This window comes from Salvelinus alpinus, chromosome 13 (assembly GCF_045679555.1).
Source record: "Salvelinus alpinus chromosome 13, SLU_Salpinus.1, whole genome shotgun sequence".
Classification (NCBI taxonomy): Eukaryota; Metazoa; Chordata; class Actinopteri; order Salmoniformes; family Salmonidae; genus Salvelinus; species Salvelinus alpinus.
In genome coordinates this window covers 20,749,051-20,776,775 of record NC_092098.1, presented here as the reverse complement: position 1 = coordinate 20,776,775, position 27,725 = coordinate 20,749,051, and the positions used below count along the sequence as shown (strand labels likewise).

At 43.8% G+C, this 27,725-nt stretch overlaps 2 protein-coding genes across 5 annotated transcripts in view; both read right to left on the bottom strand.

Annotated features, from left to right (window-relative positions):
* Positions 1-2,546: 2,546 nt before the first annotated feature.
* On the bottom strand, positions 2,547-8,104 carry LOC139537321 (myelin proteolipid protein). Of its 2 annotated transcripts, none has more exons than XM_071338500.1 (7): positions 7,946-8,104; positions 5,416-5,602; positions 5,024-5,180; positions 4,511-4,688; positions 4,327-4,400; positions 4,092-4,157; positions 2,547-3,572 (listed from the first exon to the last, which is right to left on the bottom strand). In XM_071338500.1, exons 1-7 carry the CDS (start codon positions 7,947-7,949, stop codon positions 3,498-3,500), a joined length of 741 nt encoding a protein of 246 aa, XP_071194601.1. In that variant the 5' UTR covers positions 7,950-8,104; the 3' UTR covers positions 2,547-3,497. The 2 variants fall into 2 exon arrangements, with proteins under 2 accessions (XP_071194601.1, XP_071194600.1); XM_071338499.1 differs by lacking the exon at positions 7,946-8,104 and adding an exon at positions 6,013-6,315.
* Positions 8,105-9,396: 1,292 nt separating this feature from the next.
* LOC139537320 (neuroligin-3-like) overlaps positions 9,397-27,725 on the bottom strand; it is a 41,233-nt gene continuing 22,904 nt past the window's right edge. For all 3 annotated transcript variants that reach the window (XM_071338494.1, XM_071338495.1, XM_071338496.1), the window contains 2 exons: positions 13,358-14,147; positions 9,397-11,283 (listed from right to left, as the gene is read on the bottom strand). In XM_071338494.1, the coding sequence (XP_071194595.1) occupies positions 10,443-11,283; positions 13,358-14,147 (1,631 nt within the window). In that variant the 3' untranslated portion in view covers positions 9,397-10,442. The remainder of the gene's footprint in view (positions 11,284-13,357; positions 14,148-27,725) is intronic.

Genomic DNA, 27,725 nt, shown 5'->3' with positions numbered 1-27,725 from the left:
GTGTGTGCGAGCAAGGAGGAGGCCAAAATTCACCCAAGCTTGTGGAAGTCTACCCAAAACGTTTGACCAAAGTTAAACAATTTAAAGGCAATGCTACCAAATACTAATTGAGTGTATGTAAACTTCTGACCCACTGGGAATATGATGAAAGAAATAAAAGCTGAAATAAATCATTCTCTCTATTATTCTGACATTTCACTTTCTTAAAATAAAGTCGTAATCCTAACTGACCTAAGACGGGGAATTTTTACTAGGATTAAATGTCAGGAATTGTGAAAAACTGAGTTTAAATGTATTTGGCTAAGGTGTATGTAAACGTCTGACTTCAACTGTACATTTACACTTTAACAATTTGACAGAGTTTTATTCATGAGTTTTATTAAAGAATGTCAACAAAATAAGGTCCGCCAAAGATAAAATGCATTTATATGTAGTCAGTGACAACTGTGTGGAGTTTGTGACAGCAACGATGTAAGCTAATTACAGTATTGTAGACACTATGTCCTGGAATTTCTTCTGATCTTCCATGTAGAAGAACCCTTTACCTTTTAACTACTCTTGTGTAGCTTGTGAGCAATACATGTTACATGTGCGTGTGCGTAGCTCAAACAACTCTACAGAAGTTTTTGTAAAATCCCTTTAGGATCCACCCTTGTCTCACAAACACCGCTCTAGCACGGTTCCCATTAATCTCAAAGACCAAGAAATAGAAGACATAGACGAATCCAATAGTACAACTCAGAAGCCTGTAGCTCAAACACACAATGTTTAAAAGGGGTTAGGAGTCTGAAATCAAGCCAGCTTGATAGTGGGACTCATTGGGTTAAGTTATTTGATACATACATACATTTGTAATTTTTATTTAACTAAGCAAGTCAGTTAAGAACAAATTCTTATTTACAATGACGGCCTACCCCGGCCAAACCCTAACGACACTGCCAATTGTGTACCGCCATATGGGACTACTAATCATGGCCGGTTGTGATATAGCCTGGAATCAAACCAGGGTCTGTAGTGACGCCTCTAGCACTGAGATGCAGTGCCTTAGACCGCTGTGCCACTCGGGAGCCTAAGTGTATACATACATATACTCGCTCTCTCTTTCGAGCGGAACATTTCCTTTTTCCAGTGCGGGGTGTGCAGTAAGGCCTTGGGGGACGTGATGACTGGGGTGTGCAGTAAGGCCTTGGGGGACGTGAGCAGTAAGGCCTTGGGGGACGTGATGACTGGGGTGTGCAGTAAGGCCTTGGGGGACGTCATGACTGGGGTGTGAAGTAAGGCCTTGGGGGACGTGATGACTGGGGTGTGCAGTAAGGCCTTGGGGGACGTGATGACTGGGGTGTGCAGTAAGGCCTTGGGGGACGTGATGACTGGGGTGTGCAGTAAGGCCTTGGGGGACGTGATGACTGGGGTGTGCAGTAAGGCCTTGGGGGACGTGATGACTGGGGTGTGCAGTAAGGCCTTGGGGGACGTGATGACTGGGGTGTGCAGTAAGGCCTTGGGGGACGTGATGACTGGGGTGTGCAGTAAGGCCTTGGGGGACGTGATGACTGGGGTGTGCAGTAAGGCCTTGGGGGACGTGATGACTGGGGTGTGCAGTAAGGCCTTGGGGGACGTGATGACTGGGGTGTGCAGTAAGGCCTTGGGGGACGTGATGACTGGGGTGTGCAGTAAGGCCTTGGGGGACGTGATGACTGCCATGTTTCTGCATTGGAGAGTGATCCACTGTGATGGCTGCTTTACTAAAACCATGTAGGCCCCAGGACTTCTCATCACCTTGGAACAGAGGGCACAACAGTGTCACCCCTGGAACATGGTCACCAAAACAACCATTCTGACAGATTACTTGCTAACTTTATGTTTAAAGGTTTTTTGTATGCGTTATATTTCCAAAGTTATCGTCAGTTCTTGTTTTCTTTGCTGACACTGAATGTATTTTTTTGTTAATCAGTGTAGATAAAGGGGAGGAGACAGGTTAAAGAAGGAATTTTACAAGTCTTGAGACATGGATTGTTTATGTGTGCCATTCAGAAGGTGAATGGGCAAGACAAAGATTGAAGTGCCTTTGAGCAAGGTATGGTAAGTGCCAGGCACACCGGTTTGAGTGTGTCAAGAACTGCAATGCTGTTGAGTTTTTCACGCTCAATAGTTTCCCATGTGTTCAAGAATGGTACACCACCCAGAGGAAATCCAGGCAACTTGACACAACTGTGGGAAGCATTGGAGTCAACTTGTGCCATCATCCCTGTGGAATGCTTGACACCTTGTAGTCCATGCCAACGAAATGAGGCTGTTCTGAGGGCAACTTCATATTAGGAAGGTGTTCCTAATGTTTTGAATACTCATTGTATATCTGTAATAACAAAAACATATGTAAAAAGTTTATGACCGTTTCCATCATTTATGTCAACATATTTGAACTGTGAATAAAATATGAATAACATTTTACCCCTCTTATTGATGTGCATTATATTACCCAAATGGACAACCTCACTGGAAGTTTTGTTTTACAATGACAATGAAATGAAGCACAATATTTTAATACCTTGGGTTTAAAATGGCTTTGATTAAGTTTAATTGCTCAATTCAAAATCAACACAGCAACCCTATGGTTTAAAAGCAGAGAGCATTAATACATGTGGAGAATGAAAACTAGGTATCTTAGAACTTTAGCACCTCCATAGAATTGGGTTTCCTTTCACCCTCCACACGGTAATCATTTAAAAGGACAAACAATAGATACTTATACATCAAGAGTGAGTGCAAAAAAGATGCCATAAGTCCTTTGACACACTTAGACAAGAGAGACTCTCACATTTCACTTGAATGTACAGCACTTTGGCACATTCAGCTGTTTGCTTTGGTTACAGTAACGGACAGCTCATTTACATACACAATCTAAAGCAAAAGCAGCTAGATCATGTTCACAATCTATATAGATATCAGTAAGCGAGGGGACTGGGGTGTAATTCTTAGTTCTGATAAGCATGGAGAGCAGTCATCTCTTTCAGTCACTCAGATTTAGAGGACTGAATGGAGTCCACATAACACAATCTGACAATCATGTCAGGGACACTTTATAAAAGCAAAAAAAGTATAATTGCAAACCAAAACCAGAGACGCTACATCCAATGTAAAAAAGAATTAGCAACAGACATCAGAGAGTCATCTTCCTGGACTGAGAACCGAGGGGATAAGACTGGTGAGCAGGGGGATGGGAGGGGCTCGAAGTTATGATGACCAGGGGGATGGGCTTGAAGTTATGATGACCAGGAGTTCTATTCATCTCTTAGACTGTTGTTGAAGTGATAAATCAGATGGTCAAGATGAACCATGTGTCAGTTAGCAGAGCCCTCCAGGGAAGCAGCCAGCAGTAGGTAGGGGATCCAGACTGCAGGCGTGTCTGAGGGGATGGATGAATGTTCAGTAGTGTGATGTGTAACGGCTCTCCTCAGGCCCAGTCTATGGGCGGATGGAGACGTGACAGGGCACCGTTTTTAACAGCGTAGCCCTTTTCTGCCCAGGAACCGCAGCACTGCATAGTTATAGGTGGTAGCTACCACATACAGAAACTAATTAGAGAAATAGATGGAGAGAGAGAAGGAGAGCGGGACAAAAGAGAAAAGGGTTTTAAAACATTTAAAAAAAGGTTTTCACAAAAGTGCAGCTGCATTCAGACGACATATCAATTATTCAGTAGCCTATAGGGCATCACAAGATGATCTCTTTGTTTGTGCACAGATTTATCACTCGCTTAGGTGCCCCTACAGTAGGCCTATAGAATACTCTAAGTCAGTTCTCTAGGGATTGGTTCGCTTTTCTATTACGACCTAGCTGGTCTTGTCACCTTAATCATTGTTGAAAATCAATAAATATTTACTGTACTGATGGACAGTATGATAAGATTGTTCTATTTCTCTGAATTTAATTTTTCTCTGCCAAAGAGCCTTAAAATGAACCCCCATACCTCTCTGGTGGTATGTCTAAAACTAACCCAGTTGGAGCTGCAAAATCAAGTCATACTCTGAACCTAAACAAAGACGGTGACAAACCCCATAGACTCATCAGTCTGGGTGGACATTCTTACTCACCAGAGCCAAGAGAGCAATCCCTGCACCAACAAAGGCAGCGATGTACAGGTCATAGGTGACAAAGAACTGCAAATAGAAAAAAAAGGTTTCTTAAATAGCGCATGCATTGTACATTGATTTGCTATTCAGAATAATAATTTAGCTGTGTATTTTGTGGGTTTATGAAAGGTTACATAACCCAGAAACACACTAATTCTTTCAAAGTAGTTTTAAGACTACGCGAACAGCAACTCACCTCTTTTGTTTTGCAAATGGATGCCAAGGTCATTCCACAAGCTTTCCCTGGCATTGCATTCCAAGGCAGCAGACCTAACGAGAAGCTTGTCTCATTAATGTGAAATTAAATACTGTACATTTTAAATGTAAAAAATAAATAAAAAAGACTAACAATCATAAGCTCAATCATAAGCTAAACGTACCATACTGCCGAGCATCCATGCAGACCCAGCCGTGCTGATTGATGCTGGGTGTCGTCTCAGCCAGGATGTTGATGGTGTGGCAGGTCTGTGCCATATTAAAGAAGAAGAAGACGGGTATGGCTGTGAAGGCAAACACCGCCAGCCAGATCACTGCCAGGACGTATGTCACAATGATGAACTGTGGAGCAGCAAGCAGAGCAGGTCACAGGAAGTTATTGGTCAAACTCCAGGGGGGATACAGGATGTGACACAACATGTCCTATAAGGCTCCATTACTGCAGCCATACAACACTATAGAGGGTAAATACTCTAACATGAGCCTAATATCTCTGAAGCAATACAACAGGGATTCATGGATAATTAACTTATGGATAATTATCTATAAATTGTTTATGGATTGTTTCTCAACCAGTGGGTAGATTACAAGCTAGAGTAGGCTATAGTGTCAATATTATTTTAGCAACCTAAGAAGGAGGTGATGTCATTCCCTCTCCCCCCTTCCTCCCTCCTCACCGTCAGACTAAGGCAGCGGCCACATCTGGTGCTCCGGAACTCTCCGAAGGTCTGCTTGACGGCGCTGGTGGTGTAGAATCCCTCGGCCAGCAGCAGGATGCAGTAGAGGAAGAAGAAAGAGGCCAGGCCATAGATCACGTACTGGAAGTACTTGATACTGGGAGACAAGGACAGGTCATAATAAGGAAAAGTCAGAGATTCCATGGTGACAAAAGGTGCTGTTGAGAGGTGTTTTCTCTTAACCTATCTTAAGGAAGGGTTACCAATACTACTACTACTTCTGCAAGAGCCTTTACATTTCTGTTGCTTGATTTGCACAACCTATCTATAAATACAAACAATTAAATTAGGTTATTGCACTTAAAACAGAAAAGTTTTAAAGAGTCACTCACAACGAGGCCAGGATAACATAGTCTTGTATGTTACGAGCGAAGTAAGTCTCGACGAGCACCTCGGTGTTGGCCAGTGCCTCGTGCCCGCAGCCACAGAACAGTGCCATGCCGGTGAAGCAGAGCAGAGTGGCAACCAGGGAGGGGTAGGGCACTGCCCCCAGGCATCGGATACAGCAATCATAACAACCTGGTGAGGGGGCATAATACATCAACGCACTGGCGGCACACACCAACACACAGCACATCTAGGACACAGTCCAGACATCTCTCAGTCACCCTGCTCGGGGAGCTGTTAAACAAAAAGACTCTAACCCGAACCCTAACCCTAACCCTAACCCAAAAATCCAACAACAGCCACCATCAACTTCCATCAACAGGCATGAAAGCAATAGAAGAATTACAGCGAAAATCAACAGCGAAACCAAGTGCAGTGTATCCAATCAAACAATGTTAAAGTGTCAATACAAAACCAGCCACCACTGACTTCACAGCATTCTCATACACTTCCTCCAATGTAAGCTGTGCTGGGGAAGCAGATAACAAACATCCAGACTGTTAATGGCTGTATTGGTATAGGAATCAGAGAAAGAGATGCACCTAGGGCTTTGCAAAGCCAAGGCTGTCTGACCGGAAACATCTGTTCCTTTCGATCTTGTGCTCCTCAACAACAAGCAAAGAGTTTATGAACCGGTGATGCTAAAGGCTCAGCTGCAGGATATTTTAACCAAAAAACTGCTCTGTCTGCAATGGTTTCATCCGTGTGTAAAAGCTCCTCAGCTCCAGCCAACGCCTCACAGCTCAGCCCCTCTACTCTCCAGAGTTCATCCCTCTTTCACCACCAACTGCCATCCACCACAGGCGTCACCAGGAGAGGAGGGAGGGGAGAGAGAGGAGAGAGAGGAGAGAAAGGAGAGGGCACTGAAGGATGGGTTCCAGGGGCCTTGAGAGAGAGCCTGTCTTTGTGGCAGGAGACACAATGCCTTTTGTCTTAGCTAGGAGTGGAGGAGAACAAAGGCCAGTGATGTCAAACAAACAAAGACCACACTAGCACCACCACACACACACCAACAATCTAATAAACAAGCCATGAGCATCTGGGTGGGTGGGGCGGGGGTCAGGGGGGTTTCTCCACCACCAGGATTCTCACAGTATCACTGGCAATGTCAGTACTATGCGCCCAGGCCAGCCTCCGGCTACAGCTGGCTGGGACTGGTACCATGGCGCTGAATGAGTTTCTATGTCAGCAGGGGGTGGGGACCGCAGTTCAAGTGTTCAAGGGTGGGAGGAAGCACAATAAATGGGAGCTGGAACTGAAATATCTTCACAACAACAACAATGTTGCTCATTAAAGTTGTATGATCTATAAAGCCCATTCGGGAAGGGCAAACAGTGTCATGATCATACATAATAAATGATTGAGCTGCGGCAAATGTTCCACGCAGACTAAACATTCCTGTAATCTTAAGGTTTGTGTGATTTTAGTGGGTAGGAATGAACAGAGGATATAAATTAAACAAACTGTCATTTAAATAAAAACAGCAACAGCTTGGAGGTTGTTTGAGTCTCTGGAAACTATATAGGCTACAGACACCCCCTCTTCAGCTGTGCTCTGAAACGCCAGTTAGAATGACAAATGTGCCATGATAACCCATGAATAAAATCACAGCACAGATATTACCGGAATGCATTGAAGGATCATACCAAACCAAGTCTTTACGGCATACTAAATCTGAATTAACTTTTGTGCAGAGAAAGTATTTTTTTTGACGGAATAGTAGTGATGGCAGAATAGCCGGCGTAAACTTGGCTCCAGAGTCAGATGGAAGGCGTGTAACAAAGGATTTCATGCAAATTTGCTAATTATGCCCTGCACAGTGTGGGAGTGTGAGAGCCTTTGACACGATCGACCTTGCATGACCTCTGTGCTGCCTACGCTGGTCATCTGTCTATCTGAACCCTAATTAGTTCAAGCCACCTTTCAGAAAATGTTTCACAGATATAAGCTGTGTGAGGGAGGTGGTTTGATTAACATTTGAACATAATTGATATGATTATATTGAATTTATTTGAATAACATGTTTTATGTTCAAGAAATGTCAATTAAAATGAAGAGTAACGAGTATCAATACGCTTGGCTGATCAAAACGTTCAAAACTGACTGTTTAGTCTACAATACTAGTAATAAAACATATGTATTCCTTTATCTATGTGTTACCTGGAATCAAATTCTATCAATCCTGCCTACGCTTCCAATGTTGCGATATTACCAATGTTGTGTTATAATATGAATAACCCATGAGGTACCCACAAGTGGACATCATAATATTATCAGACAATCATATAATACAACCAACTTGCAATAAAACCAGTAATTATCACAATATTAATGAAGGCTTCATATTATTCTCCAGTGAAGGAACACAAAACTTCTCAGAAAAATTATATTTCAAAAGTAGATTAATCATATTCCACAGACTAACTTTTAAGATATTAATAGAAAATATGAAAGACTCATTAGATGACCACTTACCCATGTTCAGAGAGAAGTATGGGGTTATTGAGGTTTAGCTTGGCGGCTTTGTGACTGTGATATGAGGATATGAGAAGTTATTCCCCACCACTCCTAGATGAATCTGACTTGCGCTTTTGTCTAACCAACAATAGACAGACCACCAGCTCACAGAGACAGATCTTAAAGACACAAAGTCCCTTTTCAGCCACCGACCATCACTAATACAGCCCTGGGTTCAACATTAGGGACAGTGCAGGGGTCAAAGGCCCTAATGAGTTTACACTTGCATTTCAATCACTCTCATGCATACCAAGTTCACACAAAACACAAAGACTCTCTGAGCAATTGTATTAGTATAATATATAATTTCCCAATGTTTTTGAGCTTACAATATAGCTCAGTATTTGAATTATTTTATACAGTCATTATTGCTCATCTTTATCAGGGGTGTCAATAATTTCAGACCCCACTGTAAGCGTGATCATCATGTGTGCTGGATGCCTGTTGGAAACGTATTCAGTTTGTGGGCCGCTGCATGGCCAGTTCATTCTCTCTCATTGGCCAGGCTATTCATGGTCTGCATAGTATCTGTGCTGCCTGTCTGAGGCACGTAAAGGACGCCATATGGTCAGTTAAAGCAGATGCTGGCTGGTGGGTGTGTTTGACTCTTCAGAAAACATAGAGATATGAAGAATATACAGACAAAGGAGCAAAACAAAAAGCAGGCCATGGAAATGCCACTGGACTGACATTGAGGAAGAAGACTAACAAGGGGACATTGAGGGCTGGGTCCAGCTGCTGCTCTCCCTTCATCACTGACCCAGTTGATGTCAAAGCACACTCCTTACAATGTTCCCAGTGTGCAGCAGGAGCAAACAACACACTGTCTTTTTGGAGTGTGCCTGTACCCTCTTATCTTCCTTGGCTTTCCTCCTTTACAGCCCATGACCATCACACAGTTACAAATGTAGCATAATAACATCTGATCTCCACTGGGCCCAGTCAAAATGGAGTATTGCCCTGCCGATGCCCAAAATCTAAGATGAATGTTTTTCTTTGTTTGCGGTTGAAAAATCCTGTTGATACTGTATGTAATACAATTTAATAAGATTGGCCATCTAGCCACATCTGACTCATTATAAATATGTTGATGTATTTTGACAAGACGACCACTCCGTTCCAAACAAATCTTTAAAAATAAGCCCATTGATATTGATCTATGATTGTATCAAGGAAAGCCAGGTGCTAATAATTCTCAGAGGGATGTGTATTCTCCCAGAATAACACTGAAGTGTGCCCATTACATTCAAAAGAGCCTCTTATAGTAATGCTTGAAAACATTTTATGCTCCAAAATCTGTATTTTGTGTAATTAGATGAAGCGCATGGGGGAAATTCAGCTTGCTTAGTCTGCAATTGTTTGTATAAACTATGTCAATACCTATATAATTCATATAAACAAACAAACAATTTAAAAAAGTGCTGGTCTAAGTTTATTGTGTACAAACAAGCCAAGCCAATGGAATCATATCAGTTGGTTAGAGTATGTGCCATCTTAAGCTATTATCTTTTTATAACAAAGCAGAAGTTGTATTCCCACAACGTGTTCAGCAAAATTAGACACAGTTAACTGAAAATGAACAAAGGTACTTAGACAGACAAGCATAGATCGGAGTACAACACTAAATATGATGAAAGCCAATACTTCAAACAAAATGTCAAACAAATTTCTTAACAATTTACAGCTTTACATTACACTTCAGAGTGTAAACACACTCGGGCACATGCACGCACATACTGTATATAGGGGTGATATATTGTTCATATTCAAATAGAAATATTATTGGATAAATGTGATACTTTTACTACAAATTGTAATCAATGTTGTAGTAAAGGTTCAAATGATCACAGTAACATAGTATTTCTGCAATTCTTTAGTCAGTAAAAAAGACCCTTTTAAGTTGAGTTTAACATGTGGAATATGTATAAAATTGCTTAATAACACTGATTTTCTGCTTTTTACAAATGTTATTTCAGTCAGTGATGAGTCCAGATGACACTTGTTCCACACAGAATTGTTGAAGATCAAAACAGATATCATAGGAAGAAAAAAGCTTCCCGTACAAATCCAACTGTACAAACATTATGCTGAGGTCGTACAAGAGAATGTTCCCAAAAATGTTACCATCAAAAGACAATGGGAAATAAAAAGCACTTCTCATTTTAACCAGCTCACAAAAGTCTTGAAATTGATGATTAAAAAAATGACACTGCTTATAGACCTCCCTCTATGAGGAGAGGAGGCAGTAGTATATTGGCGGCGATTCTGCACCCTTTGACCAGGAAAAGCTTTGCATGGCTCTTGCAGTATGAACATAAACTCAAACTTATCTTACCCACGCATCCCAACCCAACTACTGCTTTGTATTAATTAATGTACAGCACAGCTCGCCCCTCAGCTCACCTCTACAATCACTGTCGACTGTGGTCTGTATATCTTCTGTCCCAGGCTAGGTCTAGACCCGGGTGGTGGAGTGGGAGTGGGGCAGGACGGTGGAGTTGTACCCGGCTGGGAAGGTGCTGTAGGGGTGCATGTTGGGCAGGCCCATCAGGGAGTTGGGGATCATTGTGATGTTGTTTGGCGTCATCAGGGGGATGTCGTCTGGTGAGCGGCGCAGGGTCAGGGTGTAGTCCATGTTGGGGGAGAGGTGCAGGGGGTCGTGTAGGTCAGGGAGGTCGTGGAGGTCATGCAGGGTGTCACACTGGTTCATCTGGCTGCACTGGGTCATCTGATGGGACAGGCTCTCGTCGGTGGTGGTGTGGCTCACGTCGTTGCCATTGCTCTGCCGCTGGGGGCTGGCCTGGTGGGGGCCACCGTGGCCATCCTGCCGGCTGCGCTTGTCCTTACGGTAGTAGAGCGCGGCGAAGGCCAGCACATTGAGGAACAGCAGCGAGGCACCCACAGCGATGGTGACACTCAGCTCAGTGGAGTAATCTCTGGGGTTAGCCACGATCAGAGGACCCGTCTCCTCCCCATCACTGCTGTGGGCCGTGGAGACAGGTGGACGCTTGGTGGTGCCGGTTCTCTTGCCGTTGGAGTTGGTGGTGTCCTGGGGAGGGACCTTGGTGGTGGTGGAGGTGTAATGGAACATGTCATGGAGGTTATACAGGTGGGGCACCAGGTGCTTCCAGAAGGCTACCTTGGTGGCGCGGTAGTGGTCGCGGATGCGAGGCTTCAGGCCGATGTGCAGGTACAGCTGGTCATGGGGGTTGTACTTGGACCAGGCCACCTCCTCAAAGCGGTTGGCCTTGGTATGGATGAACTTAGTGTCCTGGGGCACTGGCTTGTTGGGGTCACTGCAGACATGCAATGAAGACAGGGGTCAAAGACAAGGCATCATTGATAACATACATAGAGAAATTGCTTCATTATGGGACATGTCAACTAGCCTCGCAAAGCCGGTGATCCCGCAAGCTTACATTAAACGCTGCACGGATATCCATTCAGCATTTAATGTAAGCTTGCGAGGTCGGCTAGATGGCTAGATGTCAACAGGCAAGTTTTGCTGGTCAAGGCCAGTTGTAAGCTGACAAGACTGGTTGATGTACATAATGTCACAGTCTTTTTTCAAGTGCTAAGCATTCCCTACATCAGGGATGGGCAAATTTGATAGGGGTGGGGGCCACAAAAAAAATCTGAACTCTTCTTGTGGGGCCGCAGTGGCTCTGCATACCCACACATGCAGTCAGAGCCGATCCTAGCCTTTTGAGGCGCGGAAGTGAAATTGCGTGTAAAACACCTTGCGAGCAAATCATTTTAGCAGCCCCTGTGTTGACAGTGGAGAGAAAAAAACTAAGTTGTAGAGTACATTTCCTGCAATTCTACACATTTTGTCATGGGGCAGAGGGGAAAAATGGCAGTTTTACAGTTAATTTCCTGCAACTATATACATTTTGCTATAGGGTGGAGAGAAATGTTTGCAGTTTTGAATATGAGATCTGAGTGAGAGTGACTAACAATATCAATGGGGGGCCCCCGGTCAGTAATTCGACCATGATTACTACAAGTTTAGAAAACTGGCTAGACTAATTTACCAATCAATTTTTTTTTAATCCTGACTCAGGCTAATTGAGGCACTGTCAGTGATTGATGCACAACCAAAATTCGAAATTGCACCTTGTGTATTCTGCTGTTCTAACTCTCAACAGTAAGTTGAGACTCCGCCAGTTGCCCATCCCTGCCCTACATCTTTCATTTCAGCCCATCTAAAACCCACTTTCTACTGAGCATCTGTGTCTACATCAGTGTTTACTGTAATTTTTTTTATAGAGGTGCTAATTCCCGTTTTCTGCTGTGACTTAAGCAGAGGTGTAATGCAGCAAGGCTCCATTTTAAGATATAAGTGAAGTGTGTCTATATGTCTATAAATATTGGTTCTTCTGCACAGGCTTCAATACAGTATAGAATATGATTAGGAAAACTCTTTCCATCTATCATTTATAGCATTTCTTAGGCAAATACAGGGACACAAATGGGAAATATGAAAGAATGACCCCATAATTTTACTATACAAGCATACCACAATGAAGACTCAGAATGGATTCTGTCTGACCAGGTCTCAGGGTGCTGTACTGACCTGTCTGACCCTGACCAGGTCTCAGGGTGCTGTACTGACCTGTCTGACCCTGACCAGGTCTCGGGGTGCTGTACTGACCTGTCTGACCCTGACCAGGTCTCAGGGTGCTGTACTGACCTGTCTGACCCTGACCAGGTCTCGGGGTGCTGTACTGACCTGTGAGTCTGATCTGGTCTCGGGGTGCTGTACTGACCTGTGAGTCTAACCAGGTCTCGGGGTGCTGTACTGACCTGTCTGACCCTGAGCAGGTCTCGGGTGCTGTACTGACATGTCTGACCCTGACCAGGCCTCGGGGTGCTGTACTGACCTGTCTGACCCTGACCAGGTCTCGGGGTACTGTACTGACCTGTGAGTCTAACCAGGTCTCGGGGTGCTGTACTGACCTGTCTGACCCTGACCAGGTCTCGGGGTGCTGTACTGACATGTCTGACCCTGACCAGGTCTCGGGGTGCTGTACTGACCTGTGAGTCTAACCAGGTCTCGGGGTGCTGTACTGACCTGTGAGTCTGACCAGGTCTCGGGGTGCTGTACTGACCTGTGAGTCTGACCAGGTCTCGGGGTGCTGTACTGACCTGTGAGTCTGACCAGGTCTCGGGGTGCTGTACTGACCTGTGAGTCTGACCAGGTCTCGGGGTGCTGTACTGACCTGTGAGTCTGACCAGGTCTCGGGGTGCTGTACTGACCTGTGATTCTGACCAGGTCTCGGGGTGCTGTACTGACCTGTGAGTCTGACCAGGTCTCGGGGTGCTGTACTGACCTGTGAGTCTGACCAGGTCTCGGGGTGCTGTACTCACCCACTCTTGGCGAAGTTGGTCCAGTAAGTCATCACCACAGCGCTGAGCATGATGTCGTTCCTGGAGAAGTTGCAGGGGAACAGGTCAGTGGCTCCCACCATGGGGATGCCAAACACATAGGGCACCTCGTCCCCGTGGGCCGAGTCCGACCACACAGGCTTCATCAGGCTCTGGCAGTGGTGGTAGAATGCGTAGAAGTATGTGGGCGAGCCGTAGCGGGCGTGCAGGTCAGCCGTCACCACCGAGGGCTCCACCCACTGGTGGTCAGTGAACAGAGCGACTAACGTCTTCCTCCTGGTGTCTGGGTTGTCCCTGTCAGCCCAGTCCGTGTACATGAACTTGATGGTCTCCCTCAGAGTGTCCTTCCCCTCCGGGTAGCCATACAGGCTGTCCACGAAGTCCGACACGGCAAAATCAAAGTCGCTGCCGGACACGCCATCCTCCAGGTCCACCACATTCTCCACGAAACGCAGCCCCTCCCCCTGGTTGACGCCCAGCATGATGTCATAGTTGAGGAACTCGCCCTGCTCCATCAGGATCTCGGGGTCGTCGGGGATGACGTCACCATCGATGACGGGGCCGAAGGCTACGTGGTAGCGGGCTGGCTGGATGTCCTGCTCCACCAGCTCTCTGGCACTCTTCTTCTGCAGGCAGGACACCATGTCCAGGGTGTCCAGCACGTTGCAGCCCACCCTCTCAGCAAGCATGCGGGTGTACTTGACAGGCTGGTAGTTGACGGCCCAGCTGGACAGGGCTGAGCCACTTTGGATGATGGCTCTGTGAAACAGGCCTGGGGAGATCATGGCACAGACAGACAAACACAGATCAGATGAGTGCTGTCTGGTCAACAACCATCTGATACAGAACATTTGTAGGCCTGCAGTTTAACATATTGTTAGCTTCATTTTTACCAGAGTTTTTTGTGCTTACTGCACAGTTTTATATGCGATGGTGAGAGACAAACCTCATCAACATCCCTTTTTAAAATCATAAAAATTTAATTTAGGTCTGTTCAATCTGTGCATCTCAGTTAATTGTAATTTTCCTTAAAATGTCAGATAAGTCCTTAAATAATATAAATGGAGAGGATGGAACTCTGAAAATCGTATTTATTCTAATTGATAGTGTATAATTCACAAGTGGTGGATATGTAACATTGGCTGCGCTAAAAAGGGATTTGAATTAATTAAACTCACTCAACACAAAGGGATCATATTTGCATACACATTTGAGGAAACTCATCTGTGAGAGCACTGCTTTTGGGAAAGAGGGAAATTCAATGACTCCACACAGTAGCCTTGTTGAAAATCTCTCATCTCTCCCTCTCTATGTTCAAAAATCAATACTACATCAGGGAGGATAGCAACTGATAATGTAATGAACTGCCAATAACGTAATAAACATTCTGAATGCATAACGTAAAAATGTTTTTACTGATGTGTTGATTATTACATTATGGAGTGGGTAAAAATGTTAATGCGAGTGTAGCGAAATGCTAGAAATCCTGGTTGGAGTCCAGGCTCTGTCGCAGCCGGCCGCGACCGGGAGACCCACGGGGCTGCGCACAATTGGCCCAGCGTCGTCTGGGTTAAGGGAGGGTTTGGCCGGCAGGGATGTTCTTGTCCCATCGCGCTCTAGCGACTCCTGTGGTGGGCCGGGCGCAATGCACGCTGACACGATCGCCAGGTGTTTCCTCAGACACATTTGTGTAGCTGGCCTCCGGGTAAAGCAGGCATTGTGTCATGAAGCAGTGCGGCTTGGCTGGGTTGTGTTTCGGAGGACGCTTATCTCTCAACCTTCTCCTCTCCCGAGTCCGTACGGGAGTTGCAGCGATGAGACAAGACTAACTACCAATTGGATACCACAAAATTGGGGAGAAAAAGGGGTAAAAGTCCAAATAAATAAAATAAGTAATATTCACTTTTTTTTCGTGCATATCTAGTGTCATGCTTCAGTAATAGCTGACTGGCCCACTGTCGTGGAAAATTAGACATACTATGCTGTTTTTAAACCAGGCCTCTCCTCCTGGTTACACTAGTTACCATTTCCCCCGCACATCCCGCAAAGGCGGTGGTGTTGCTAACATTTACGATAGCAAAATACATTTTAAAAATTTTTATTACTGCGTTTTCGTCTTTTGAGCTTCTAGTCATGAAATCTATGCAGCCTACTCAATCACTTTTTATAGCTACTGTTTACAGGCCTCCTGGGCCGTATTCAGCATTCCTCACTGAGTTTCTTTCGGACTTTGTAGTCATAGCAGATAATATTAACATTTTTGGTGACTTTAATATTCACATGGAAAAGTCCACAGACCCACTCCAAAAGGCTTTCTGAGCCATCATCGACTCAGTAGGTCTCCGGACCTACTCACTGCCATACTCTGGACCTAGTTTTGTCCCGTGGAATAAATATTGTGGATCTTAATGTTTTTCCTCAATCCTGGACTATCGGACCACCATTTTATTACGTTTGCAAATGCAACAAATGATCTGCTCAGACCCCAACCAAGGAGCATCAAAAGCTGTGCTATAAATGCTCAGACAACCCAAAGATTCCTAGATACCCTTCCAGACTCCCTCCACCTACCCAAGGATGTCAGAGCACAACAATTGGTTAACCACCGAACTGAGGAACTAAATGTAACCTTGCGTAATACCCTAGATGCAGTCGCACCCTTAAAAACAAAAAAAACATTTATCATAAGAAACTAGCTCCCTTATATACAGAAAATACCCGCCCTGAAGCAAGCCAGAAAATTGGAATGGAAATGGCGCTACACCAAACTGGAAGTCTTCCGATTAGCTTGGAAAGACAGTACCGTGCAGTATCGAAGAGCCCTCACTGCTGCTCGATCATCCTATTTTTCCAACTTAATTGAGGAGAATAAAAACAATCCAAAATGTATTTTTGATACTGTTGCAAAGCTAACTAAAAAGCAGCATTTTCCAAGAGAGGATGGCTTTTACTTCAGCAGTGATAAATTCATGAACATCTTTGACGAAAAGATCACGATCATTAGAAAGCAAATGACAGACTCCTCATTAAATCTGCGTAATTTCTCCAAAGCATAGTTGTCCTGTGTCTGCACAACACTGCCAGGACCTAGGATCAAGGGAAACACTAATTTTTTAATACTATATCTCTTGACACATTGATGAAAATAGTCATGGCCTCTAAACCTTCAAGCTGCATACTGGACCCTATTCCAACTAAACTACTGAAAGAGCTGCTTCCTGTGCTTGGCCTTCCTATGTTGAACAAAATAAACGGCTCCCGATGGATGTGTACCAAACACTGGATGTGTACCAAACTCACTAAAAGTGGTAGTATTAAAGGCTCTCTTGAAAAAGCTAAACCCTGACCCAGAAAATATAGAAAACCAAAAATTGGCCTATATCGAATCTCCCATTCCTCTCAAAAAGAAATGAAAAGCTGTTGCGCAGCAAGTCACTGCCTTCCTGAAGACAATGTATACGAAACACTTCAGTCTGGTTTTAGACCCCATCATGACACGGAGACTGCACTCGTGAAGGTGGTAAATGACCTTTTAATGGTCTCTCTTTTGACTAACATACCAAGACTGTTTCAAGGACAGCTTTTAAAAAAAAATCTATATAACATTGCAAAAATCAGAAACTTTATGTCCAAAAATTATGCTGACAAATTAATCCATGCTTTTGTCACTTCCAGATTAGACTACTGCAAGGCTACCCGGATAAAGCACTCAATAAGCTTCAGTTAGTACTAAACACAGCTGCTAGAATCTTGACTAGAACCCCAAAATTTGATCATATTGCTCCAGTGCTAGCCTAGGGCTGATTTCAAGGTTGTACTGCTAACATACAAAGCATTACATGGACTTGCTCCTACCAATCTTTTCGATTTGGTCCTGCCATACATACCTACACGTACGCTACGGTCACAAGACGCAGGCCTCCTTACTGTCCCTAGAATTTCTAAGCAAACAGCTGGAGGCAGGCCTTTCAACTATAGAGCTCCATTTGTATGTAATGGTCTGCCTATCCATGTGAGAGACGCAGACTCGATCTTGACCTTTAAGTCTTTATTGAAGACTCATCTCTTCAGTAGGTCCTATGATTGAGTGTAGTCTGGCCCAGGGGTGTGAAGGTGAACGGAAAGGCACTGGAGCGACGAACTGACCTTGCTGTCTCTGCCTGGCCGGTTCCCCTCTCCACTGGGATTCTCTACCTCTAACCCTATTACGGGAGCTGAGTCACTGGCTTACTGGTGCTCTTCCATGCCGTCCCTAGGAGGGGTGCGTCACTTGAGTGGGTTGAGTCACTGACGTGATCTTCCGGTCCGGGTTGGTGCCGTGGGGGAGATCTTTGTGGGCTATACTCGGCCTTGCCTCAGGGTAGTAAGTTGATGTTTGAAGATATCCCTTTAGTGGTGTGGGGGCTGTGCTTTGGCAAAATGGGTGGGGTTATATCCTGCCTGGTTGTCCAGAGGTATAGTCGGACGGGGCCACAGTGTCTCCCGACCCCTCCTGTCTCAGCCTCCAGTATTTATGCTGCAATAGTTTATGTGTTGGGGGGCTAGGTTCAGTCTGTCATATCTGGAGTATTTCCTCCTGTCTTATCCGGTGTCCTGTGTGAATTTAAGTATGCTCCCTCTAATTCACTCGCTCTTTCTCACGGAGGACCTGAGCCCTAGGACCATGCCTCAGGACTACCTGGCCTGAAAACTCCTTGCTGTCCCCAGTCCAATTGGTTGTGCTGCTGCTCCAGTTTCAACTGTTCTGCCTGCGGTTATGAAACCCTGACCTGTTCACCGGACATGCTACCTTGTCCTGGACCTGCTGTTTTCGACTCTCTTTCTCTACCGCATCTGCTGTCTCTAACTCTGAATGATCGGCTATGAAAAGCCTATTGACATTTCTATTTGACCCTGCTGGTCATCTATGAACATCTTGGCCATGTACTGTTATAATCTCCACCCAGCACAGCCAGAAGATGACTGGCCACCCCTCAGAGCCTTTTTCCCCTTTCTAGTTTTCCTAGGTTCCTGCCTTTCCAAGGAGTTTTTCCTAGCCACAGTGCTTCTACAGCTGCATTGCTTGCTGTTTGGGGTTTTAGGCTGGGTTTCTGTATAGCACTTTGTGACATCGGCTGATGTAAAAAGGGCTTTATAATTACATTTGATTGATTGATTTTTACTTAGAGAATTGTCCATTGTTATATGCTAGTGTTTTTTTGGGGTGATGCAGTCTTGTTGTCTTGTGTGACGTAGTTATAAGTCTGGGCGTACAGATAAGAGCCGGATGGGACTGCAGTATGTGACATCCCGTTTGTACTATCTGCAGGAACTCCCATGTGTGGAAAGTTGCAGGAAGGAACAGGCAATGGTGGCAATGTCAGCTATCTTAATCTACACAGACAAGCTAAACGCCTTTTATTCACTATGTTCCCCACCCCTGCTGGCACACATCTGCTAACTGCCACATAGAGGTTGGACTCTATAAAAGCTGAGAGCCAACTCTGTTCATTGGGCCTCTTCAACACTGAAGTGCATAGTTAACTGCTCCATTTTTGCAAATCTTAAAAGTTGTTTGAAGATTCTGCAGTCTCTCTTCCCTTCGAACAGATAAAATCCCCTACAACATCAAACCACATTCCTGAATCCTAGCACTAAACCTGACTTTGGCAGTAATATCAAGACTTTCAATCTACATTTTGACCACCAATACACACCCACAATCCCAGTCAGTCAGTGAATCAATGAGTCTCTCTACATAAATATAAGAGAGCGAGAGAGAGCGATTTTCATGGATTTTTGTTGTTGCAAACTACTTCTAAAAACTCAACTGATATGCATCATTTTTAATAGATATAACCCTGCAAACAAAAATGAGTCGTTAGGATGTCCCTGGAACGTCACAAAATGGTAGTCTAAAAGTGGTAAGGTCTTTGTGTCATGGTCCCGGGAACGTCTACCCAGGACACGCACAATCAAGTTTCATTACACATCACCCCTTGTTACTGTTGCCAAGGCCCTGATTGGTAAACCACTGATACATGCACAGCTTTGTCTTTTGGCAATGTTAGGGACACCCACCCAGGTCAGTAGGTTTTCACTTACTTTAAAAGGTTATAGATCTGTCATTCTCATTGAAAGCAAGTCTAAAAAGTGGTAGATATGTTCTATGCTTCCTGTTGAGGTTTGTTTGTGCATATTTTACTTTCGGTTTTGTACACGAGCGTCAAACAGCTGAAAATACTATATTTTTGGTTAAGGAAAACATATTTCACAGTGGTTAAGATGGCATCACGCCGACAGAAACAAACAGCTCTCTGGTAAGAAGAAGGGCAGGGGGTGTATGCCTTATGATTAACGACTCATGGTGTAATCACAACAACATACAGGAACTCAAGTAATTTTGTTCACCTGACCTAGAATTCCTTACAATGAAATCCCGACCGCATTATCTTCCAAGAGAAATCTTGTCGATTAGTCACAGTGTATATCCCCCCAAGCAGATAACTCGTCGGCCCCGAAAGAACTTCATTGGACTCTATGTAAACTGGAAACCATACATCCTGAGGCAGCTTTTATTGTAGCTAGGGATTTTAACAAAGCTAATCTAAAATCAACACTCCCTAAATTCTATCAGCATATCGAATGCGCGACACGACAGGCAGAATTCTGGATCATTGCTACTCTAACTTCCGCAATGCATACAAAGCCCTCCCGCGCCCTGTCTTCGGCAAATCTGACCATGAATCCATTTTGTTGCTCCGAGCCTATAGACAGAAACTAAAACAGGAAACGCCCATGCTCAGGTCAATACAACGCTGATCTGACCAATCGGATTACACGCTTCAAGATTGCTTCGATCACGTGGACTGGGATATGTTCCGGATAGCCTCAGACAACAACATTGATGTATACGCTGACTCTGGGAGCGAGTTTATTAGCAAGTTCATTGGAGATGTCGTACCCGCTGTGACTATTAAAACCTTCCCTAACCAGAAACCGTAGATTAATGGCAGCATTCTCGCAAAACTGAAAGCATGAACCACCGCTTTTAATGATGGCAAGGCGACCAGAAACATGACCGAATACAAACAGTGCAGCTATTCCCTCCGCAAGGCAATCAAACAAGCAAAGCATCAGTATGGAGATAAAGTAGAGTCGCAATTCAACGGCTCAAACATGAGACGTATGTGGCAGGGTCTACAGTCAATCACGGATTACAAAAAGAAAACCAGCCATGTCGTGGACATCGACTTCTTGCTCCCAGACAAATTAAACAACTTCTTTCCTAGCTTTGAGGACAATACAGTGCCACGGCCCGCAACCAAAGCCTGTGGGCTCTCCTTCTCCGTGGCCAACGTGGGTAAAACATTTAAGCGTGTTAACCCTCGCAAGGCTGCCGGCCCAGACGGCATCCCTAGCCAGGTTCTCAGAGCATGCGCAGAACAGCTGGCTGGTGTGTTTACAGACACATTCAACCAATCCCTATCCCAGTCTGTTGTCCCCACATGCTTCAAGATGGCCACCATTATTCCTGTTTCCAAGAAAGCTAAGGTAACTGAACTAGATGACTGTCGCCCCATTGCACTCACTTCTGTCATCATGAAGTGCTTTGAGAGACGAGTCAAGGATCATATCACCTCCACCCTACCTGATACCCTAGACCAACTCCAATTTGCTTACTGCCCCAATAGGTCCACTGACGATGCAATCGCCATCACACTGCACATTGCCCTATCCCATCTGGTCAAGCGTAATACCTATGTAAGAATGCTGTTCATTGACTACAGCTCAGCATTCAACACCATAGTACCCTCCAAACTCGTAATTTAGCTTGAGACCCTGGGTCTCGACCCCACCCTGTGCAACTGGGTCATGGACTTTGACGGGCCGCCCCCAGGTGGTGAAGGTAGGAAACAACATCTCCACCCCGCTGATCCTCAACACTGGGGCCCCACAAGGGTGCGTTCTCAGCCTTCTCCTGTACTCCCTGTTCACCCATGACTGCGTGGCCATGCACACCACCAACTCAATCATCAAGGTTACAGACGACACTACAGTGGTAGGCCTGATTACCAACAACGACGAGACAGTCTACAGGGAGGAGGTGAGGGCCCTCGGAGTGTGGTGTCAGGAAAATAACCTCTCACTCAACGTCAACAAAACAAAGGAGATGATCGTGGCCTACAGGAAACAGCAGAGGGGGAACCCCCCCATCCACATCAACGGGACAGTAGTGGAGAAGGTGTAAAGTTAAGTTCCTCGGCGTACACATCACAGACAAACTGAAATGGTCCACCCACACAGACAGCGTGGTGAAGGCGCAACAGCGCCTATTCAACCTCAGGAGGCTGAGGGCTTGTCATCTAAATCACACAAACTTTTACAGGAATGTCACAGGAAGGCCAAAAAGATCCTCAAGGACATCAACCACCCGAGCCACTGCCTGTTCACCCCGCTATCATTTATATGTACATACAGACTCTGGCCAATTAAATAAATGGACTTAAAAAGGTATCACTCGTCACCTTAAATAACACCACTTCAATAATGTTTACATATCCTACATTACTCATCTCATATGTTACATACTGTATTTTAAACCATCTACTGCATCTTGCCTATGCCGCACACCATCGCTCATCCATATATTTATATGTACATATTGTATACATTTGTGTGTATAAGGTAGTTGTGAATTTGTTCGATTACTTGTTAGATATTACTGCATAGTCAGAACTAGAAGGGCAAGCATTTAGCTACATTCGCATTAACATCTGCATGTGACCAATAGAATTTGATTTACAATGATTTTCTACACAATGACAACTTTATTATTACGCTAACGAGTCGCATTTTTGCATATTTCATCTTCAAAAGGTATCTTTTCAGCAGTTATAAAGGTTGGTAACACATTTGTCAATGGTCAGTGGATTGCCACTTTAAAATAAGGTATAATTTTTGCAGATATAAATGTTTAACTCCATTATAAATATTCATAGGTCTGTCACTTTAAAATAAGGTACAGTTGAATTCGGAAGTTTATATACGCCTCAGCCAAATACATTTAAAGGAATTTTTCACAATTCCTGACATTTAATCCTAGTAAAAATTCCCTGCCTTAGGATCACCACTTTATTTTAAGAAAGTGAAATGTCAGAATAATAGAAGAGAAAAACATTTCAGCTTTTATTTCTTTCATCACATTCCCAGTGGGTCAGAAGTTTACATACACTCAATTAGTATTTGGTAGCATTGCCTTTAAATTGTTTTTGGTAGCCTTCCACAAGCTTCCCACGATAAGTTGGGTGAATTTTGGCCCATTCCTCCTGACAGAGCTGGTGTAACAGTCAGGTTTGTAGGCTTTTTGCTCACTTTTTCAGTTCTGCCCACAAATTTTCTATAGTATTCAGGTCAGGGCTTTGTGATGGCCACTCCAATACCTCGACTTTGTTGTCCTTAAGCCATTTTGCCAAACCTTTGGAAGTATGCTTGGGGTCATTGTCCATTTGGAAGACCCATTTGCAACCAAGCTTTAACTTCCTGACTGATGTCTTGAGATGTTGCTTCAATATATCCACATAATTTTCCTCCCTCATGATGCCATCTATTTTGTGATGTGCACCAGTCCCTGCTGCAGCAAAGCACCCCCACAACATGCTGCCACCCCCGTGCTTCACAGTTGCGATGGTGTTCTTCGGCTTGCAAGCATCCCCCTTTTTCCTCCAAACGTCATGATGGCCAAACAGTTCTATTTTTGTTTCATCAGACCAGAGGACATTTCTCCAAAAAGTACGATCTTTGTCCCCATGTGCAGTTGCAAACCATAGTCTGGCTTTTTTATGGCGTTTTTGTAGCAGTGGCTTCTTCCTTGCTGAGTAGCATTTCAGATTATGTCGATATAGGACTTGTTTTACTGTGGATATAGATACTTTTGTACCCGTTTCCTCCAGCATCTTCACAAGGTCCTTTGCTGTTGTTCTGGGATTGATTTGTTTTTTTGTTGTTGCAATTTGCATACCTTTCTAAAAATCAGTTTTTGCTTTGTCGTTATGGGGTATTGTGTGTAGATTAATGAACAATACAAAAAAAAAAATCTATTTTAGAATAAGGTTATAACAAAATGTGGAAATTTCAAGTGGTCTGAATACTTTCCGAATGCACTGTAATTTGTATGTATACTGAAAAAAAATATCAACGCAACGTGAAGTGTTGGACCAAAGTTTCATGCAATAAAAGATCCCTGAAATGTTACATATGCACAAAAAGCTTATTTCTCTCAAATTTTGGGATCAAATTTGTTTACGTCCCTGTGAGTGATGTAGAATTTGCCAAGATAATCCACCTATCTGACACGAGTGGCATATCAAGAAGCTGATTAAACAGCATGATCATTACACAGGTGCACCTTGTGCTAGGGACAATAAAAGGCCACTCTAAAATGTGCAGTTTTGTCACAACACAATGCCACAGATGTCTCAATTTTTGAGGGAGCGTGCAATTGTCAGCTGACTACAGGTATGTCCACCAGAGCTGTTGCCAGAGGATTGAATGTTAATTTCTCTACCATAAGCCGCCTCCAGCGTCATTTTAGAGAATTTGGCAGTATGTCCAACCGGCCTCACAACCGCAGACCACGTGTATGGCATCATTTGGGCGAGCGGTTTGCTGATGTCAACGTTGTGAACAGAGTACCCCATGGTGCCGGTGGAGATATGGTATGGGCAGGCATAAGCTACGGACAACGAACACAGTTGCATTTTATCGATGGCAATTTGAACGCAGAGATACTGTCACGAGATCCTGATGCCCATTGTCGTGCCATTCACCCACTGCCATCACCTCGTGTTTCAGCATGATAATGCATGGCTCCATGTCGCAAGGATCTGTACACAATTCCTGGAAGCTGAGAATGTCCCAGTTCTTCCATGGCCTGCATACTCACCAGACATGTCACCATTGAGCACGTTTGGGATGCTCTGGACTGACGTGTACAACAGCGTGTTCCAGTTCCAGCCAATATCCAGAAACTTAGCACAGCCATTGAAGAGGAGTGGGATAATATTCCACAGTCAACAGCCTGATCAACTCTATGCAAAGGAGATGTGTCTCACTGCATGATGCTAATGGTGGTCACACCAGATACTGACTAGTTATCTGATCCATACCTCTACCTTTTAAGGTATTGTATCTGTGTCCAACAGATGCATATCTTTATTCCCAGTTATGTGAAATCTGTAGATTAGGGCCTAATGAATTTATTTCAATTGACTGATTTCCTTATTTGAACTGTAACTCAGTAATATCTTTGAAATTGTTGCACGTTGCGTTTTATATTTTTGTTCAGTATATTATTTCTTAGTTGTGAACTTTGCCATAAAATGAGCAGCAGCAATAGGCTCCAGAACCATCGCTAGACCACCACATTACATGGCACATTCCTCACTTGCTAGATGTGGACGTAAAGGGCCAGAATACACCCACAATTTGTATTTTTATTTTCTTCAAGACCAAAAAAAAAAGTATTTTGATGTGATTTAAACATTGATATGGACTCAGAACATCCAATTCAATTGTTTCTCTATGAACAATTGTAATTGAGAGTGAAAAACAACAATTCTAAAACCAGGAAAAATCTAACTGAGAACAAAATTTGAGAAAATATAAAACAGAATTTGGGGGGGGGGGGGGGGGGAATCACAGATTTTATAGTTGTTTTTTAGTTGTTTATGAACGATTATTTGACCAGGTATATTAACAGAAAACATAGTGCACTACTTTCTCTTGTACATTAAGGACCAGGGGAAGAGTTGCAGGGCAGAGGAGCTAGAAAACAATGAGTAGCTTGTGACATGTATACTTTTAGCAGTTATAAAGGTTGATAACTCAGTTATACATTTATATGTGGGTAAATCATTGATAGAGGATTTGAGCTTCGACATATTTATAGGCAGTATTGGGTACTAATCACTACATACATGAGAGAAGATTCAACACTTTGTTAAACATGTTCAGTCAATGAATGATGGGTATGAATGTGGTGATTAATGGTATCTCATGTTGTGAGAGGATACCTCCATTGTTTCAACCAAAGGTATTACGGTTACCATTTCACACCAGAGTGTTCACCATATTTGGACTATCACAGAGAAGTGGTAAGTGTGTGTTGATGTAATCTGGTAATCTGGTAAAGGGTAATAATGATTGAATAATGTCCTGGATGTAAATTTGGCCGGGGCATCAGGGTATTAAAGGTCAGTCAAGAAAACCATCCTCTTCAGTTCCTTGGACAGAGCAACAATGCATCTCACCCAAAAGTGAGAAAATAACTATTGTTCAACTGTGCAACTATTTAAAACAAGGTTGCATTATGATACATAAGGGTTCACCTAAAAGCATTTGTAAGAGCATTTAGAAATGGAGGTAAATATTGGCTCACTATTTGGCAAACACTGACCAGTTATTGCACTATTTTGACCAATGTGATAATCATTTGTAAATGTATTAGAAACCATTAATGGTTAAGTAACCGTTAATAAGATAATTAGAACCCCTTTATAAACCTTTTACAAATGGAACCTTATTGTAAAGTGTTATCACTTACATACTTGACACACATGATTACATTGTGTATGTTTATTCATACAGTAATTGTCTTCACCTGGGATTTCAACTCACAAACGGGAATTTCCATCTTCCTGCTACGTCAATGACTGATTTCACCTGTATTATTACACTTTGGACTTCATAGTAAATGTAAACTCTGTTAAAAATACTCTCATGAAAAACTATTATATTTATCATAGTGATTCAGGAGTAACATTCAAACAGAATAATATGCCACACAAACATTAGACAACTATTTTCAAAACCCAAACTCAAATAAATAGCTGAAATAAGTCAATGAGAGAATAGTCATATTAATTGATAACTAAAATAGCAGTGCAGATGGCACTCTTTTGATAATACATCTCTGCATTTATAGGTATGAATGTGTAGGGGACTTCTGAAATTCTACAGACTTTGTTGTGCAGCAGAAAGATCAGCATACCCCAAATCCCAGGTGGGGTCATATCGAAAAGTCAGTACTAAGTTATTATGTCAAATGTAGTCCTATTGTCATAGATTTAAGATTTGTACACTATTTTAGCTGAACAGCCTACCACTTACCTTAAAACCCCTTATTATTTAAGGACTTTACTTATAATGGTTTGGCACACCTGCGACCATCAAGTGACAAAACCCCCCAGGGACCATGACACAACGTCCCAAGAACATCCTAAAAACGTCTTTGGGGACAGCCCTGGGAAAAACCGGGAGCTAGACAAAACCTCCAGGGGACCATGACACAAAGTCCCAAGAATGTTCTAAAAGCGAACTTGGGACAACAAAACTGTCAGAGGACCACAACATCCTGACCACTTTAGGCGAACATTTCGTGACGTTCTGGGGACGTCCTAACAACAAATGTTTGTTTGCAGGGATGCTCCCTTGGGACAGTCACGCAACATCCTATGAAAAGTACATTAAAGTTCTGAGAACATCCTATAAAGGTCCTGACATGGTCCTCAGTGACATCCGGGTAATTTACAGGGAACCACACATCCCCTGACCATCATGAAACGTCTCCTTGTGGCCATTGAATGACCCATGGATAACATCCTATAGAACCAAATATAAAGTTTTCATAACGTGAGAGGGCGCCGTGAGAGTTATTTCAGATACTCTTTAAAGAGGTAGGGTTTCAGATCACTCCGCTGTCCTGACTTTAGGGGGAAGCTTGTTCCACCATTGGGGTGCCAGGACAGAGCCAAGAGACCAGAGGTGGCGGAACGGAGTGCTGAGGTTGGGATGTAGGGTTTGAGCATAGCCTGTAGGTAAGAAGGGGCAGTTCCTCTTGCTGCTCCGTATGCACGCACCAGGGTCTTGAAGATGACGCAAGCTTCGACTGGAAGCCAGTGGCGTGTGCAGAGCCAGTGGCGTGTGCATGTCACCCCAGAGAGGGGTGACATGGGAGAACATAAGGTTGAACACCATGGAGTTGTCAACCGTGATGGAGAGGACATGGAGCTGGGAACAACAGTAGTGAGAACACGTGGTGAAGACACAGATCCTCTCCACGCTACCTGGTAGGAGCGACCTGCCACTGCTCTTCAGTCCCTTAAAGGATTCACTGTGATTATACTGTATGATTCCAAGATGGCGTAGCAGTGCAGATGTGGTTTGTCGTTTCTCCCGTGTACATTTTTCATATTTTTTTGGTGTATATTTAAATTTATTTTCAATCTCTTTTCTATTTTTAAATTAAATATACCTCCCGGCAACCCGCCTCACCCAATGTGATACGGATCCGCTATTTTTAGACCTTATA